Source organism: Desmodus rotundus, chromosome 12 (genome assembly GCF_022682495.2).
Source record: "Desmodus rotundus isolate HL8 chromosome 12, HLdesRot8A.1, whole genome shotgun sequence".
NCBI lineage: Eukaryota > Metazoa > Chordata > Mammalia > Chiroptera > Phyllostomidae > Desmodus > Desmodus rotundus.
Window position 1 is genome coordinate 8,351,700 of NC_071398.1, and position 16,572 is coordinate 8,368,271.

A 16,572-nucleotide genomic window follows, 5' to 3' on the forward strand; every position below is an offset into this window, starting at 1 on the left:
AGTGTGTGTGGCCAGGTCTGCTGGGGAGGCTGGAGGGGTGTTTGGCATTGACTTTGGAGCTGCTGTGGACAAAGGTCCCTTCTCTACACAGCTTGGGTACCTGGGAGGGGTCCCTGGCCATGGTGCTGGCCGAGCCCACCTGAGGCCCTCACCTGCACCACCATGAGGGTCTTGCTGTCCCCACTGAGCGAGTCCTGCAGCAGGTAGGTGAGCTTGGAGTTGCGGAAGGGCACGTGGCCCTGGCGGGAGCGCAGAGCTGCGATGACGTCCCCCAGCGCCGACAGTGACTTGTTGATGTGCTGCGCCTCCCGCAGGCGGCTGCCCTCTGCCCCGGACTTGCCCACGCGCTCTGAGCCGGCCAAGTCCACCAGGTTCAGCTTCCCTGCGGGCAGGGCACTGGGCAGGTCAAGGGCGTCCCAGGGGCAGGGGTGGGGGTGCTCAGGCCAGGCCGCCCGCTGCCCGCCCTCACCCGTGGTGCGAAGGCCGGTGCTACGGTCCACGCCATGCACTGCCACGATGAGCAGGGCGTGTGAGCGGGAGCTGTGCTCATTCAGGTTGGTGAACTCCGTCGTGCGGTTGGTGTGGCCAAACTCAAACACCTGGGGGGTGGGGGTGGGGCGGGGGGCGTGGCAGAGGCACAGGGCTTGGAGTGGGGTCTTGGAACCACCCCTTCCCTGAGGATCCCTGCGAGGGGTGTCACCCCCTGCATTGTACAGAGGAGGGAACTGAGGCTCCGAGAGGTGTGGGACATGGCTGAGCCAGAGCAGCCCAGCTTTGGGTGGGGTCTCCCCACATTTCCCCGCCCCCTGTCCCCCAGCCCCACACCTTGTTGATGTCCTCCACGCTCTGCACCTGAAACTCAGTCAGGCCCGGCACGTACAGCTGCCCACTGCCATCTGGGCACAGCCGGATCTCCAGTTTCTCCTGGGGCTCCTGCCCCAGCAGGTCCCTGGGGGCGCAGGTGGGACAGTGACTCCCTCCTCCCATGTCTCCCACCTGGTGCCGCTGCAGGGACCGGGAGGCCACTTCCAGGGAAAAAGGAGCACCTGCGTCCGCACGTTCCACGTGCAGACCGAGGCCTCCTACCCTGCCCGCTGGCTGGGGGGAGGAGCTGGGACCAGCAGACCCCCTGGGCGGAGTCCTCAGGAACAGCCCCCACCTCCGTTCTTCAAGGAGACCCCACTTCCCATCCCACAGGGCTCTGCGCCAGGGCCGCCAGCCTGAACACCTCCACGTGAGAGGGCCTCCCACCTGAGCGCCTCGTTGTAGATCTCGGCCACGCTGACGGTGATGGTGTACTCCCAGTCGGAGGCCTTCTCCTGCACTTCGGTGAAGAGCAGCTGCAGGGCCCGCTGGTTGATGCCTGGGTTCTCAGGGGTCCCCTGGGGGCAGGAGCAAGACCCCAGTGAGCTGGGCCCGTCCCCACACCGGGGTGGCCGTGCGGATGCTCACAGGGTGTCTATAACGGCCCCCAGCTCCCCCCCGCAGGCCAGCCTCTGTGCCAGAAGCTCCCATCGGCATGCTGGTCTGCCCCCAAACCCCCTCTACCAGCTGCAAGCAACTTCATTCCCCTCCGTGGGCCTCAGTTTCCCAGCACCACCCTGCCAGAACTGCCCTGAGACTTCCGGCAGAGCCCCCAGGTGAATGCCTGGTGGGGGACAGCACACAGGGGGTGCTGAGCCGCCTGTTAGGGGCCCCGGGAAGCCAAGGTTTCCCTGCCACTGCCCACATGGGGGTCCAACGTCAGCGAGGCCAGGAGCCAGGCTCTGTGGGAGTGGAGGGAGGCACAGGTGGCCGGCAGGTGCCCCGGAGCCCGGTGAGCTGCCTGGCTTTCTGAAAGGGAATCTCACTGGTGCTCTTGCTCCCTTTGGCCGCTCCCCTTGTCCGGACACCAGGATACCTGCCCTCCCCCTATTCCCAGGGATCCCCACAGTGCCCCCTAAAGAGCCAGGGAAATGGTAACAAATCAAAGACACCCCTGGGCCTTCCCTTTTTATCTGCAGTCAAGATTCTTCCTCGCCTGGAGGCCCCGGTGCCCCATGGAGAGGGGACAGGCCCAAGTAGGGAGATGACGCCCTGTCCAGGAGTGGCAGACAGGGCGCCCCACCAGTCTGCACTGGTCTGCGCCAGGCCAGTCCCTGCCACTCCCGGGGTCTCCTCTAGGGCGGAGACCCGCCCTCATTCATTCCGATAGTCCCAGGGCCCAGCAGGGGGCAGCCATACAGCGAGAGCCCGGCAGATGTGCGGGGCGGTTTAGGAAGGCTGGTCCTGAGAGACCGACTCTGACTTCAGGCCAAGATCCTTCTGCCGCTAGTTTGCCTCTCCTACCCATGGGGACCGCCACAGGGGCCCCTCTTCAGGCCTGGGGACTTGGGGGGTTGTGAAGACTGAGTAAAGCAAAACACACCGTGCAGAACCCCGAGACCAGTGAGGAGACCTCCCATCGATGGCAGCAAGGGGTGGTCCTCACTGTCTGAATCCCGGTCCCGCCAGCCGGCACCCACCTCCATGGTGTAGGTCTTGCCAGCGCCCGTCTGACCGTAGGCGAAGATGCAGACGTTGTAGCCATCAATGCAGGAGGTGACCAGGGCCTGCACCTCCTGGAACACCTGGGGAGGAGACGGGGAAGGAGGATGTGGGGCTGCCAGGGCCTCGGGGCCCAGGGTTCCTGCCAGCTCTAAGTCCAGCCACCTCCCTCTACCGCTCTCTCCTCCAGCAATAACACAGCCCGTGAATGTGGGCAAGCGGCTCACTGTGGAGGAGTTCGGGACTAATAAGTCACTTGCACTAGACATGAATGGTAACCTGGTTGCCAAAAGACAGAAGGGAAGACAGCGCAGTGCTTGCTGCCGGCCAACACCTGAGGAAGGGGCTGCCCAGCCCTGGAGCCCCTTCATTTTGCTAAATGAAGGCAGAGGGCAGTCACCTACATGGCACTGCCTCTGCCTGCCTGCCTGCCAGTGGGCCGAGGGGGGGCAAAGGTAAAGCCAGGCGCAGACAGCACAGCACAGGCAAGACAGGCCTGGCAGGTCGGCCCTGGCAGAGGTGAGACAAGAGCCAATGTGGAAACCACTTGCCTCTCACAGGCTGGAGGGACCAGACTCAGTGCTAGCCAGGGTCATGTTGATGGGGGGGTGGGGGGCACATGGTGGGTGGGGCTTTGAGGGTGGGTGGGGCTGTGTGGTGGGAGGTGTCATGTGGTGGGTGGGGCTGTGCATGGACCTGTCCTTTCCAGCAGAGGCTTCTAAGGCCCTGAGTCTTAGCTTCTGCATTCTTCTCTCCAGAGGGGAAGGGGAGAGGGACCCTGGCACCCAGGCTTCTCCATCCTGTCTCCTTCCACTCTCACACTTCTGTCTACCCGCCACCATCTCTCCCTTTCCTGGTGAGTCTCTTTGTGACCCCTTCTTTCCACTGCTCTTCCCTCTTCCCCCCACCACACTCACATCCTGCTGCGAGGCCCTCGGGGAGAAGACCTTGTCCAGCTCAAAAGACACGGGCTTTCCTTTGTGCAGCAGGTGGATGATGGAGTCATCGTCAGGATCGAAAGTCACCGCATTGGTCGCCTCAGGTCCTTCCCCATCCTCTTTAGTGATGGGCCGGACACGAGCGATCACCCGGATGTTCCCTGAGTCAGGTGGGGGAGTAAGAAAGGTACAGGCTGTGTCAAGACCAGACTGTTCTGTGTCCAGTGATGTCCTAAGCAGCCTGGTGGCACAGGAGGCTCCTATCTTCTAAGCAAGGCATCCAGGGTCACAAAACTGTTATCAGTCACTCACACTATAGTATGAATTTACTTATTGGTATACTTTCTTCCTGAGCAAACCAGTTGAGGGTGGGAGCTTCGCCTTGGGGCAGGGAGAAAAGGTCAACTGCAGGGGTCATGTGGATGGGAGGAGGGGCTACTGGTGTGGTTGGAATGCCAAAACGGACGCTCTCTTTGCATCTCTGTACTTTGGGTTCCTCATGTACACAGTGAGGGGCTTGGGTCCCAGGAAGCCAAGGCTCATTCTATTGCTCAGAAAGGGCAGTGCGAACACCACGATGGGGCCTGGGAAGCAGGAGGGCAGAATGGACCAGACGGTGGGTGGATGACTGGCAGCACACCAATGGGCCTGGCAACAGGGCGGCCCCTGGGCACTGGGAGGCATGGATCTAGTCACGCCGTCCCCTTTGCCTCAAGCCCTTCAGTGGGATCCAGCCCTCCCAGGATAAAGAGGAGACTTCCCCACCATGGCCAGCAAGGGCCCACCTTCCCCCTTCACCTGTCCACTCCAACTCACAGGCCAGCTGTCAGTTATAGCTCTGCCTCCTCCAGGAAGCCCCCCAACACCACCCCCTACTGTCACATACCCAGGGGCTCTTGGTGCTCCTCCCCAGCCCTGGTAGCAACCCCTGCTGGGGTTCTCTGGCTAATTAATGATCACTGTCTGCTCTCCGGGCTGAAGTGAGCACCATGAGGCAAGGATGGCGTCTGTAAGGTCACAGCCACATGTGTCTCAGCGTCTGGAACGGCACCTGGCATGGAGCAGGTGCACTCCCTAGACTTCTGTGCAGCGAACAGGTGAAATCTCAAGCTTGACCTGGCCGTAGGCCAGAATAAGTGGCATTCCAGACACTCACCACCCAGCTTCAATACCTGACCCCACGGCCACCTGGAGCCTGGGGCCTGCTATGGACATTGGTCAAGGGCTTCTGAGTTGGACGGATCAAGTCCCTGACTTCTCTGTCACTCTGCTGCCTTACCCTCAAAGAGGGAATGACAACAGCTCCTCGATGACAGGGCACAGCTCATAGGATGATGCTGGGGGCCGGGAGGAAGGACAGAATCACCTCCAGGCCAGGCTGAGGACCCCTATGCCGGGCACCTGCCCCGCCCACCCAGTAGTCACCTTTCAGCCGCACGAGCTCATTGTGGCACTTCTTGCGCAGCTGCAGCTCCCGGCGGTACTTGCGCAGCAGCTCCTGGTTGTTGCTGTTGACCTCCTCGATGGCCTGGCCGATCTGGTGGGGGACAAGCAGCACCATCAGGGGGCCAGCTCCACGGACTGCCTGCCCCTAGGCAAGCTGAGCACTGTCCCCTGCCTTGAGTCCTTGCCATGTGCTGGCATATGCCGAATTTTCCCAGTAACCCTTCTGGGTAGGTACAGCTACCAGTCCCATTTTGCAAAGCAAGAAACTGAGCCCCAGAGAGGCTAAGCCAATAGTTCAAGGTCACCCTGCTAAACGAGCAAGGAGCTGGGACTCAGCCTCACTCCACGGCACTCACACGTGACTACAGATTCAGCTGGACCCAAATCCCAGCTCAACCCTGAGTAGCTGGGGCACCTGAGGCAACAGGCCGGATGTGTTCTAGCCTCAATAAATGGGGCAAATAATTTTCTCCTCTGTAAAATGGGGATACCACCACCCAGCTCGTGGATCTGTAGGAGCTGGTAGGTAAAGATCTCCAAGTGGCATTTCACAGGGAAAAGAAGCCAGATGCAGGCCACACGTCCATCCGTTGCCCTTGTGGGTAAGAGGACATAGACAAGCACCCCATTCCTCACGCCCACAGTGCCCTGGGGGACATACTGGCAGAGAGACCACCTTTGGGGAGCGGGCGGCAGAGAGAGTCCTTTCTTTTTCATCCCATGTCCTTCTGCAGGGTTTGAACTTTCTCCCATGTCCGTGGATTATTTGAAAGCAGAACTATTTTCTACTCCTAAAATACATTAGTCTCTCTACCCTGCAGGGCCCTCATGCAGATTCAAGGAACCAACGGCTATAAGAGGCTCAGCACGTAGGAGGTACTTAAGAGGCGTTGGCTATTCTCATATTGAACAAGCTCAGCTTGAAAAAACTAAATTAACCCTAACAGATGTGAGGACATATGTAGCATGCTTGCGACAGAAGGGTATCTGTAGCATGTTTGGGCGGGAGAGTCCTAATAAGATAAGTGCCTGAACACCTGGCCCGGCCAGACTTTTTCAAAGGAGGTCTGGGGCGGCAGTGGGGGGGGGGGGGGGGGGGGGGCGGAGGGGACGGGCGGGGAGGGAGCTGTTGTCTGGGGCGCTTTGTCTGCATTTTGGAAGAGAGCCCTGGTGGATGCTGCCTCTTCGCAAGGGCTCCAGGCTGCTCCCAGCCCCTCCCCCCATGGCCTGCACTCACCTCGGCCTTGACGCTCTTGAGGGCCTCCTGGAGCAGCAGGGGGAAGCCCCGCACCTGCCGCTTGAGCCCGTTGTAGTCGTTGGTGAGGGTCCGCAGGGCCGGCTGCAGTGTCAGCAGGTTGGTCCGGACGCCTGCGGTGGGGACAGGACAGGTGTGAGGCAGACAGGGCCAAGCACTGTGGCTTGGGGCAGGCCAGGGCCCGGCTGGCCGGCTCACCTGCCAGGTTCTCGTGCACGGCCTTCATCTCCACCTGGGCCCTGGCAAAGGCCTCCTCGATGGCCCTGTTCTTGTCCTCCTCCAGGCACTGCATCTCCTCCAGCATCTGCCCGTGCGCCCGTTCCAGCTCCGACTCGTACATGGCGATCTGGCGGCCAAGGCCGGACACCAGCTCAATGCGGGGGCTCAGGAGGGAGGGGCGGACACAGCTACTGCCCTGCGTCACTCCAGCACCACCGTGGCACATAACGGGGGCACAAGCCCCAGGGGAGCAGGACGTCTGTGGGCTGTGACACTGACTAGGGCGCCTTCTGAGAGCAGGTGGCTGGGCTGTGAGTCTGCCTCTGGGCCCTGCTGCACGGTGGGTTCTGTGGTCACATCATTGTACAGATGAGGGAAGGGAGACTCAGACAAACAGACCCTTGGTCACACGGTCAGTGGGAAGAGGAGGGACCAGAGCCTGGGTCTGCTGCACTGTACCATAGGCTGGCCTCAGCCCCCCCGACAGCCACGTACACCCCCATGCAGCTGGCACACCTGCGCCCGGAGCTGTGTGGTCAGCTGGTGCGAGCTCTGCAGCTGCTGCTCCATCTCCTTCAGCACCTGCCTCTGCATGGCCACCTGCTCCTGCAGGTGCTGGTTCCGGGTCTGGGACTCACTGAGGGCCTGCTTGGTCTTGGATGACTCCACCTCCACCGTTCTGATAACATACTGTGAGACGAGAGAGGGGTGGGTGCATGGAGGTGCGGGCACCTCAGCCTCACTCTGGGACCCTGAGATGCAGCTGACCTGGGGAGGGGCCCATCAGGAACAAGAGCATGGAAAAAACTGGAGACGCCATGAGGTTCTGGCTGTCCAGAATGCTGCAAGGGCCTCCTGTAATCTTCTCGTCTTATTGAGCCCACTGTGAGCCTGGATGTGGCCCCAGCCTGGGCACAGAGCAGACAGATGAGCAAAGATGAGGGCAGAATGGAGCAATGCCCTGCGCCCGTGCCTGGCCCGTAGCGGGCACATCAAGCACTGGTTGCCGGATGCCTACCACGTGCCTGCCTGGCCCTGGACAGCAAGGGGGAAGGGCTGGAAACTGAGTGCAGAGCTGAAACACAGCCTTCAACCACTCACACCAGCTCCCATGCGCCAGCCCTGCCCTGGGGACCCACGGCGTGCGCTGAGGCACAGTCCAGGCTTGCAGAGGCTCTGCACAAGGCCACCAGACCGCGGCTCACCTTGACGGGTGGCGACTGGGCCCGCAGGCTGGCGATAGTCTCATGGCTGTCACGCAGGCGCCGGCTGAGCCGCTCCTCCTCCTGCGCCTTCTCGGCCAGGCAGTCCTTGAGCCGCAGCTCCACCTCGGCCAGCCGGTTGGTCTTCTGCTGCACCTCCAGGTTCAGCTCTGACAACATGCTTTTGTTCTCTACCACCTCCAGCTGGAGCTGTGACAGCTTGTCCCGGAGCTGGGCGCTCTCCTGCAGACAGGAGACAGGGCCAGGACAAGTGTGAGGCAGGCAGACAGACGGGCAGACAAGCAGCAGGGGTCACTGGGAGGAGCTGGGGTCCCCGTTAGGAATTCAGCCCTCTGGGACCACTGGCCCTGTGCTTGCCTGGCTGTGCTCGCAGCCCGTGCAGGGGGCCCCCGGCTTTGCACGCAGCTCCTGAAGCTCAGCCTCGCAACGCCGCATCTCCTGCCTCAGTCGCTCATTCTCCACCATCAGCAGGTCCCGGTGCTTCTCCAAGTCTGTGCCTCCCTGTCGAGTCAGCCCAGGGGGGCATGTGGCCAGGGCAGATCAGGGGAAGCAAGGAGGGTGTGGGACAGAGAGTGTGCAAGGGCAGGGGAGTGGGGGAAAGGCAGGAGAAGGACAGGAGGAGGAAAGAGAAAGGAAGGCGAGCAAGGGAGAGGAGAGAGAAGGGGCTCAAGAGAGAAATAAGGATGAAGACAGAGGAGAGAAAGATCAGGAAGGGTGATGAGGCAGGTGCAGCTCCCAGCAGCACCCCACCCCTTTCATTCTATTTTCCTGAGTGTGAAAGTAGCAAAAGAAGTCATATTTATACAGAGTTCACACTCCTATTTTACTTCAGCACAGGAGCATTCACCTCCCGCCCCTTGGGAGTCACATGACCTCTGAGGACCTAGTGACGGGTGGTAAGTACTCCAGGAGCATTTCCCAAACAGGATGCAGCCCCCACTTGTGACACCCCTCATCGGGAGGGGCCGGTCTGCACAGGGCCCGTCAGCCCCCACCCCACGCCTGCCCCCACATAGGATGCCTGGTTGGCCTCACCAGCTCTGACCGCAGGCGGCTCACTTCCTGCGCCTGGCCAATGAGCTTCTCCTTCAGGTTCTCCACCTGCCAGCACAAAGCCAGAGTCACCTCGAGCCTTGCTCCTCACCTCCAGCCCACACCCAAGCCTCAGCCCCAGCCCACCCTGTGTTCAAGTGGCAGGCTGCACCTGGGACTCCAGGTGAGCGACACCCGGCCTGGTCCTGGCAGCCTTCAGCACCCTCTCCCACTGCAGGACCCAGCCAGCCTGGGCTCTCAGGAGAGTCTGGGGGGAAACGCAGCAGAGGTGACCCCTGTGCCATCTGGGGCTCATGCCACAGGCAGCTCAGCAGGAGACACAGGCCCCTGCCAAGGCCTGGACCTACTTTTGTATCTGTAACTTTATATTCTTTTTTCTTAAAGGAGCCCCCAAGCTGTATAAACTGTAGGCACTCTAAAACCTGGATCCGTCCTTGCCCAGCCCCTAGAATGTTCCACTTTGAGCAGTTCCTGGTGAGGCCGCCTGTGGGGACGGGTCTGCCAGTGACCAGGGCACATCTGGGACCCGCGTCCATCCCAGCTCCCAGTGTGCCTTGCAGGAGAGCTGTGGCCAGGTGAGGCTATTAGCAAGAGAAGGGGGTGTGCACCCCATTGGGAGGCAAGGGTGACTGGCTCAGCTGGAGCCCTGGGCAGGGAAACCAAACCCCCACCCCCGCCGTCCCCTAGAGCAGACCCCAGGATGGCGGCCCTTCCTGGGGCTGTCCTCTCGCTGGTTCCGCATCAGGAACCTCTCCTTGGAAAAGAACCCAAAATGCAGGCGAAGGCGCTGGCCCAGCACGGGCATGTCTGCCAGCTTCCTCGCAGATCTGTGACGGCCACCCCACACCTTGGGAAAGCAGCAGCGAGGGTCCGACTCGCTCTGCAGAGGCTTAGGAGCTGCGGTTTACACAGCAGGCCACGACCCACTGGGTTCTCATTTCTAAATGACAGGTGATAAAGTCCACTGACCCCAGGGGCCAGCCTGCCAAGGCAGGTGAGGGGCAGTACAGGACTGGACACCCAAGACGCACCTGAAGGAGGCAGCTACCATGTACCCCCTGCAGCCAGGGGGACGCAGGCTCAGTGTCGCCAACCTTCTGACCTTTCAGGAGAGGCCAAATGTTGGGATTTCGTGTGTGTGTGTGTGAAATCTCCCAAGATGGCTGAGGGGCCATCAACAGTGTGTGGGCAGGCAGACTTCTGGCAGGAAAAGGCGGCTGAGCCGCAGGGCAGGCCCCTGCCTTTCTGGGCCGGCTGGGGGAGGAAGCCGGCCACGGACTCCCCCGACCTCTGAGGTGCAGGCCACGACATCACCCCGGGCAGTCACGGTTGGGGACAAGGAGTCCAAGACACAGACCCAGAGGGGCTGGGAGGCCTGACCAGGCTGCCCAATTCCTCCTGGTGGACAAGCAGGTGACCTAAGCGCACAGTTGGGTGACCACAGGACCAGGGTGGTCCCAGTGGGTTCCATTCCTAATAGCCCTCCAAGCAGTGTGCTGGGCCACGGACCACGCAGCGGGGCAGAGCTCGGGCCACCCACTGCACACTCCCAATACCCCCTCCTGTTGAGAGCCTGGTGGGAGGCTGCTCAGCTCCCTGGCCCCAGAGGGGGCAGAGGGACAATTTGCACAAGGCAGCGTTTCATTCCTTAGCTGTGAAACTGGGATCCGCCTGCACACCCAGCCTTAGGGGAGGGTCCAGGACGCGGCGGTAGGTGCGCACACAGAGGGTCGTGTGCTCACCGCTTGCGTTCATCGGGAGTTTTAGATGACACAGGGCAGGGCTCCCCAACACAGTGAGTCAGAGAAAACCCCAAAAACAAAACTCTGTGAGCAATACCAAAAGGTAGAGGTCTCTGAACCACGAAATTGTATTTGACCAATTCTTTATGCTTTTTACTAATTCTTGAGTCTCAGAGAATATGTATTCTTCTCGCACTCCCTTCACCTGAAATAGGTGGGTCTACCTCCTTTTGAAAGGTTGGGGTCCCCTCACCCCATTGCCCTACCCCAGAAATCACCCCAGGGCTGTCCATTTGCATAGAACTGGCACCCCAGACAGGCTGTGTCCTCTGGGCTAGGTGCTCTGACCTCCCTTGTCCCCAAAGAGCTGCCTGGCCCTCAGGCCCCGATGCAATGAAAGTGGGCTTTTCTGGTGTTTACCTGGGGGGTCAGGATGCCCACCGGCCACCTGCCTGCAGCCCCGGCTCCTGCTGCCCTCTTGCATCACAATTGGAGCCCCAGGTGCTTGCGGGTTCTGCCTGGAACCCTGAGGGACACTCCAAGAGGATGTGGCTGCACAGGTGGCAGAGGGCGGGGCTGTGAGAGACCCCTTTGGTCAGAGACATCGGGCACTCAGTCATCCCCCCGCTGGTCCAGGGCAGCAGGGGACACGTTTCAGCACTGCAGGGGTCGGTCAGGCGCAAACACCAGCGGGCGCAATGGCTGCACCGGGCAGGCCAGCTCCTTTGGGGCTGGGGAATTAGCGCCTGTGCTGCCCGGGGGTGGGACCCTTGTCCCCTGCCCAGAGGGGTCTGCTTCAGGAGGGCTTGGGGGGAAGGTGCCTCAGGGTTAGGAAAACAATGAGCAAAATGAGACAAACAGAAGCACCGGGAGGAGGTCAGATGGGAGCTAGCAGACAGCTCAGAGCAGTGAGGGCAGAGAGTGGGGGGCTGAGGGTGAACCTCACCAGACTGGAGGGACGCCCCCAGAGGGAGCCCCTGTAGGCACCCCCTCCGCGCACCCACCACAGCTCTGCACCAGCGATGGTGCCTGCATCTGCAGGCAAAGAGGGGAAGGAGCCTCCCTATTGCTCATCACGTGCCCCTGCCCCAGCAGGGGGCCAGCACATGGCAGATACTCAGTAACCGCTTCGAGCACCAGCAAAGGCATACTCCAAAGGCAAAGCAGGCTCCTGACAGGCTGCTGTGATGGGCTCCGAGACAGCTCAGTGTCAGCCTCAGGGTTGAGGAGGGGACCAGGCTGGGCCCAGGCCAAGGCTCCCCACCAGCCAGAAAAGCGGAGTCAGGAGCCTGGTACAGAGGGGCCTTGGAGGAGCAGGGACCTGGGGCCCGACATTTACATCTCTTGGTGGAAGTGGCTCCGCAGAGGGCAGGGCTGCCCCCTGCAGGCCTGTTTTCTCAATGCAGACAGCCTGCCATCCACCTCCCGCCGGGCTGGCCCCCCAGCAGCAGAGTCCTACAGGAGCAGAGGGCTTTCCCAGGGCAGGGCAGAGGCCTTACTAAGCTGGGGAGGCCAGAGGGCCTGGGATCCATCAGGCCTAAAGGAAACAGCCCCAAACCCAGAGGGGCAGCCTCAGGGAGCACCTCACCCTGTCTCCAACATACCCCACTCCCGGAGACCTGACTCCTGGCTCCGTGACCACTGACTCGACCCAGCTGGGCCCATCTGGCCCTGCCTCCACGGCAAAGCTTCTACAGTCAAATCCAGCCACTGAGGGGTGGCTGGAAATCATGCTCCCCGGCCAGAGTGCCCAGGCTGTAAAGCAGACATCGCCCTGCCTGCTGCTTAACGTTGGACAAGCCTCCACTTCGCTGCCCCTTGGTTTCTGCACCTGTACAATGGGGCCACGGCTCCAGGGGGCAGGGTGCTTGGAGCCACCAGGATGTCACCTGGAGCTGCTGTAGCTGCCAACATCAGGGAAAGTCATCCAGACTAGCCACAGCCTCCCTTGGTGGCCAGACCAAGACCAGTGGCCTCTGTGGCCTGGGTCAGCTGGTGCTCAAGGACAGAGAAGGTGACTGAGTGCTCCCCACAGGAAGCACAGTGGGCTCCCCACAAACACAAACGTCTCCATCAGACACACTAGGGGGAGCTGGAAAGTCGCAAGCAGCCCTTGCGAGCCCAGGCTGCGACAAGGGTTACAGCAGCCCCAATCAGCAGTGGGGCAGGGGTGTTCCGTAAGGTCGACACTTTGAACCCCCAATCCTCTGCGGTGCGTACTATTATTATCCCCATTTTACAGGAAGCAAAACTGAGGTTCCAAGAGATTGAATTAAACCTTGGTTAAGCAACTTGCTCAAGGTCACCTGACCACTAGGTGGCAGACCTAAGATTTTAACTGCCCCCCCCCCCCCGCCCCCCCGCAAGACACCCCTGCAGAGCACTGCCTCTAACCACTCTTAACACTGCCTTTCAGGAGGGCAGCCCCGTTCAGGAGGTGAGACTGGACAAGGCGAGAACAAGGCACCAAGAGAAACATTTAGAAGACCAGGAAGGTCAATGTCAAACCACAGCGAGGCTGACAGGGGACCAGAGCACACAGGAGTGGCCCTCACGAGGCGCAGCGCTTTACAGTTTGCCATCCATTTCTCTGTCCAGGCTCACAGTGGATCTGCCCCGTAACCACGAAGCAAATACTTATTAGCCCGGGTTAGAGACTGGGAAATGCAGCCCCAGACAGGAAGTGACTTCCTGTGGCTGCACAGCCAGTGGGCGGCAAAGCCAGGACCAGAGTCCTGCCCCCGTGACTCCCAACCCCAAACCCTCCCCGTAACGATGGTGCTGATGGCAGCTCCGCCAGGAGCCCTGCATCATCTCAGTGGGTCCCACGCTGTTGCAGATGAGGAAACCACGGTGCAGGGCGACGATGAACTAGCCCGAGGTCTCACCACTAACGAGTAGTGCCGAAGTCGGGATTTAAACCTGGCTCCAGGCCCACAGAGTTGGCCACCACTCCCCAGGGTAGGACCCTCTGGGCGGTGGCGGCTTGGGGACGGCAGCTTCAGGTGCATCCGCTGAGAAACTGTCAGGATAGAGTCGGCACTCGGAAAGTGTGATAAACTGAAGTGAGCAAAGACCAGGCACCATTCCAAATTCTCCAAGTCTGCCAGAGCAGCCGGGGAGGGGAGGGCTGGGGGAGGGGAGGAGGGGGGGCGCGGGGGCGGGGGGGGAGTTACAGGCTCTAAGACACCAGAAAGGCTTTGATGCTTCACCTTCAGCTTCCCCTTTAAGAAGTAGATTGTGTGAACTAAGGGGGAAAATGTTTTTGGGGGGTTTGGGGGGGATTTTTTGACCGTGCAATTTCCTTTTTTTTAATTATAGATACTTTTTCCATTTATCGAAGTTCATTAAAGAACTCCCAGATTATTAAATCATCTTCATTCTTCAGGAACTATTCATTCTCAGAGAGCAGACCACCATTTCATATCTTAAATCCCAGGGCTCTCACGCACTCCTCGTGGGCCTCGATTAGGTGTCCACAGTGTTCTTCCCCTTTCTCAAAGATGCATGCATCGCGCGCCTTCTTGGTCTCTGGGCAGACGCAGCAGGGTTTCAGCAGCTTCTCCTGAGTCTCAGAAGGGGCAGGGCTGGCCGCCGCCACACCCGGTGTCTTATGAGCTGAAAAGGGCAACTACTACAGGCAACCTCAACTTTTCCAGCCTCCGCAAAAGCCGAGTGGCCGGCAGTTGGAAAAGTTTTTTAAAAACCTTACTCAAAGTCACAAAAGGCCACGTGATATTATGATTTCATTTACATGAAATGTTCCCAAAAAGGCAAATCCATAAAACAGAAAGCAGATCAGTGGCAGCCAGGAGCTGGGGGGTGTGGGGTGGGGGTGACTTAATAGATCTTTTTGGGGTGATGAAAATGTCCCGCAATTAGCCAGGGGTGGTGGTTGTGTCACCACCTGAACATACTTAACCCACTGAGCCATACACCTCTAAAGGGGTGAATTTTATGGGGAGCGAGTTATATCTCAGTAAAGCTCTTTAAGAACAAAGCAGCGTGTGTGGACAGTGAAGAGCCTGGACGTCCTGGCCTGGGGCAGATCAGGGAAGGGAGAGCTGCTGAGGCTGGCCGAGGGCCAGACACGTGGCCCACGGGGTGTGTCCTGCAGGCCCGGCCGCCACAGCCCCACCACCCCTCAGGCAGTGCCCCACGCCGGGCCCCAGCTACCCGGGCCTCAGTCCCGCCTTCATACAGTCAGCCCTTCGTATCCTTGGGTTTCACATCCTCAGATTCAGCTGACCTCAGTTTAAAAATGTTGGGAGAAAGCCCTGGCTGGTGTGGCTCAGTGGATTGAGTGCCGGCCTGCAAACCAGCAGGTCACCGGTTTAATTCCCAGTCAGGGCGCATGCCTGGGTTGCAGACCAGGTCCCTAGTGGGGGCATGCAAGAGGTAACCACACATTGGTGTTTTTCTCCCTCTCTTTCTCCCTTCCTCTCTCTAAAAATAAATAATTAAAATCTTAAACAAAAATAAAAATATTGGGAAATAAAACTCCAGAAAGTTGATCCCTAAATGATACAGTATAACAACTATTCACACAGCCTTTGTATTAGGCATTATAATCGACCTAGAGATGATTTAGAGCACAGGAGAGGAAGGGCATAGGATCTGCGCACATACTAAGCCATTTCCTAAAAGGCACTTGAGCATCTGAGGATTCGGGTGTCCCCAGGGTGGGGGGTTCTAAAACCAAGCCCATTAGATACCAAATGCACTCATTCGTCTTGCTCCCTTGCTCCCCGGCCACAGTCCCTTCGCACGGACTTGTTCCCTCAGCGCCGAGCACATCTCCTCTGCTCCGTGCCAGGCCACAGCTCCACGGTCACTTTCTCAAGGCAGCCACCCCTGACCTCCCCAACATCCTGACCTCTGGGATAAGGCTCCTGGCACGGCCCCCATGCCCTGTACATGTGCCCACCCCCACCCACCCCCAGAGCCCTTGGTATTCTTCCTGGCATGGGCGCGTGTAACCAATGCATGTCCTCCCCAGACAGCAGCCATGCAGGCGAGGGCGCACATGTCTCCCTGGGCACCCCCAGCACTCAGCTCGGTGCCAGTACCTCCTGGGCACCCAGCTAACACCTGAGGGAGGGAGGCAGGTGGGCACCGCAGGAGCCAACGGAGGTGCATAGCTGCTGTGTCATACCCGCCTGGAGCAGCCCGTTTGTGGGGCAGACAGGGTCAGAGGCAACAAACAACAGAGTCTGCGTATACGAGGGAGACACAGGCACTAGGGACGCCCAAGGAGGGACCTCCGACTCAGCAAGGGGCTGGTCGTGGTCAGGACGGACAGTTGTTGAGAAGCAGACACACCCGTAAGCTGGAAAAAATGCTGCCCTTAGAGAGTACGTAAAAAGAGTCTGTTGCCCCGGAACTGAGAACAAGGCACAGTATCCAGTGATGGTCAGTCAAGAGAAGGGCCACATGCTGCCTGACCCCAGAGAAAGAACCTGGCTCCACCCAGAGGCAGCACTTTCCACAGAGCAGGCCCAGATCCAATGCAGGGATGATGGGGCAGACGGGGCTGGGGGCCTGGGGAAGTGGGGAGGGTCAGACACAGGCACAAGAGACAGACAGGACAACGGGAGTAGGGAGCTAAGCCCGAGGGAAGGGGCCTTGCGGCCTGTGTATGGGGAATGAAGAGAATAAAGTAAGGGCTGAGAGACCCCAAGTATCCTCCTGGCCAGTGAACGCAGAGGACAATGCTCACCGCATAAACCTTCAGCTCTCCCTGCCCCCCCTGAGGCCGGAGAGCGCCCTCCTCCCAGGTGCACTCACTCCGGGCTCTCCCTGCCTGCCAGTTTTCTGTGGGGTGATCTCTGCAATGACTTTGGTCCCCTAGGGCTGCTGAGTGGATGGAGTGGACTCAGGGCGGGCAGCGTCCCTGCCCCTCCCTGCTCCTCTCCCTCCTACATGCGCTGCCCGGCACTCTAGAGCGGTGGTCCTGGTCCCTGGGAACCACGAGGAATAGGGCACAAGGGTGACCAGGATGGGGGTGGCCAGGGCTCTGACTCTTGCCACCTCGCCCTCTTATGCATTCCCAAGCCAGGGGAGAAGACCCCAGCTATCCATTACACCAGTGGCCTGGTGGGTTCCAGGTGACCCAGGCGATGTCCTCCAACCTGCTCCATGGTGGGCAGTGGCCTCTGCCCAGCCCATCC

General features: G+C 59.9%; 2 protein-coding genes and 1 pseudogene across 12 annotated transcripts in view; all 3 read right to left on the reverse strand.

The window, feature by feature from the left end:
• CIAPIN1 (cytokine induced apoptosis inhibitor 1) overlaps positions 1-16,572 on the reverse strand; it is a 249,534-nt gene that overhangs the window by 232,946 nt on the left and 16 nt on the right. The window lies entirely within an intron of this gene.
• Positions 1-16,572, reverse strand: part of KIFC3 (kinesin family member C3) — a 32,807-nt gene that overhangs the window by 2,273 nt on the left and 13,962 nt on the right. For 6 of the 11 annotated variants that reach the window (XR_008425646.2, XR_008425645.2, XR_006654114.2 and 3 more), the window contains 14 exons: positions 8,812-8,907; positions 8,643-8,708; positions 7,965-8,108; positions 7,590-7,829; positions 6,901-7,074; positions 6,364-6,511; positions 6,148-6,278; positions 4,890-5,001; positions 3,444-3,625; positions 2,505-2,609; positions 1,252-1,382; positions 826-949; positions 470-599; positions 153-382 (listed from right to left, as the gene is read on the reverse strand). Coding sequence is in view for 5 of the 11 variants with exons in the window: in XM_053914545.2 (XP_053770520.1) it covers positions 153-382; positions 470-599; positions 826-949; positions 1,252-1,382; positions 2,505-2,609; positions 3,444-3,625; positions 4,890-5,001; positions 6,148-6,278; positions 6,364-6,511; positions 6,901-7,074; positions 7,590-7,829; positions 7,965-8,108; positions 8,643-8,708; positions 8,812-8,907 (2,013 nt within the window). In the remaining 6 variants the exon portion in view is untranslated. The remainder of the gene's footprint in view (positions 1-152; positions 383-469; positions 600-825; positions 950-1,251; positions 1,383-2,504; positions 2,610-3,443; positions 3,626-4,889; positions 5,002-6,147; positions 6,279-6,363; positions 6,512-6,900; positions 7,075-7,589; positions 7,830-7,964; positions 8,109-8,642; positions 8,709-8,811; positions 8,908-16,572) is intronic. The other 5 variants (XR_008425647.2, XR_008425648.2, XM_053914547.2 and 2 more) reach the window with 1 other exon arrangement.
• LOC112296638 (cytochrome c oxidase copper chaperone pseudogene) lies at positions 13,695-16,542 on the reverse strand (annotated as a pseudogene).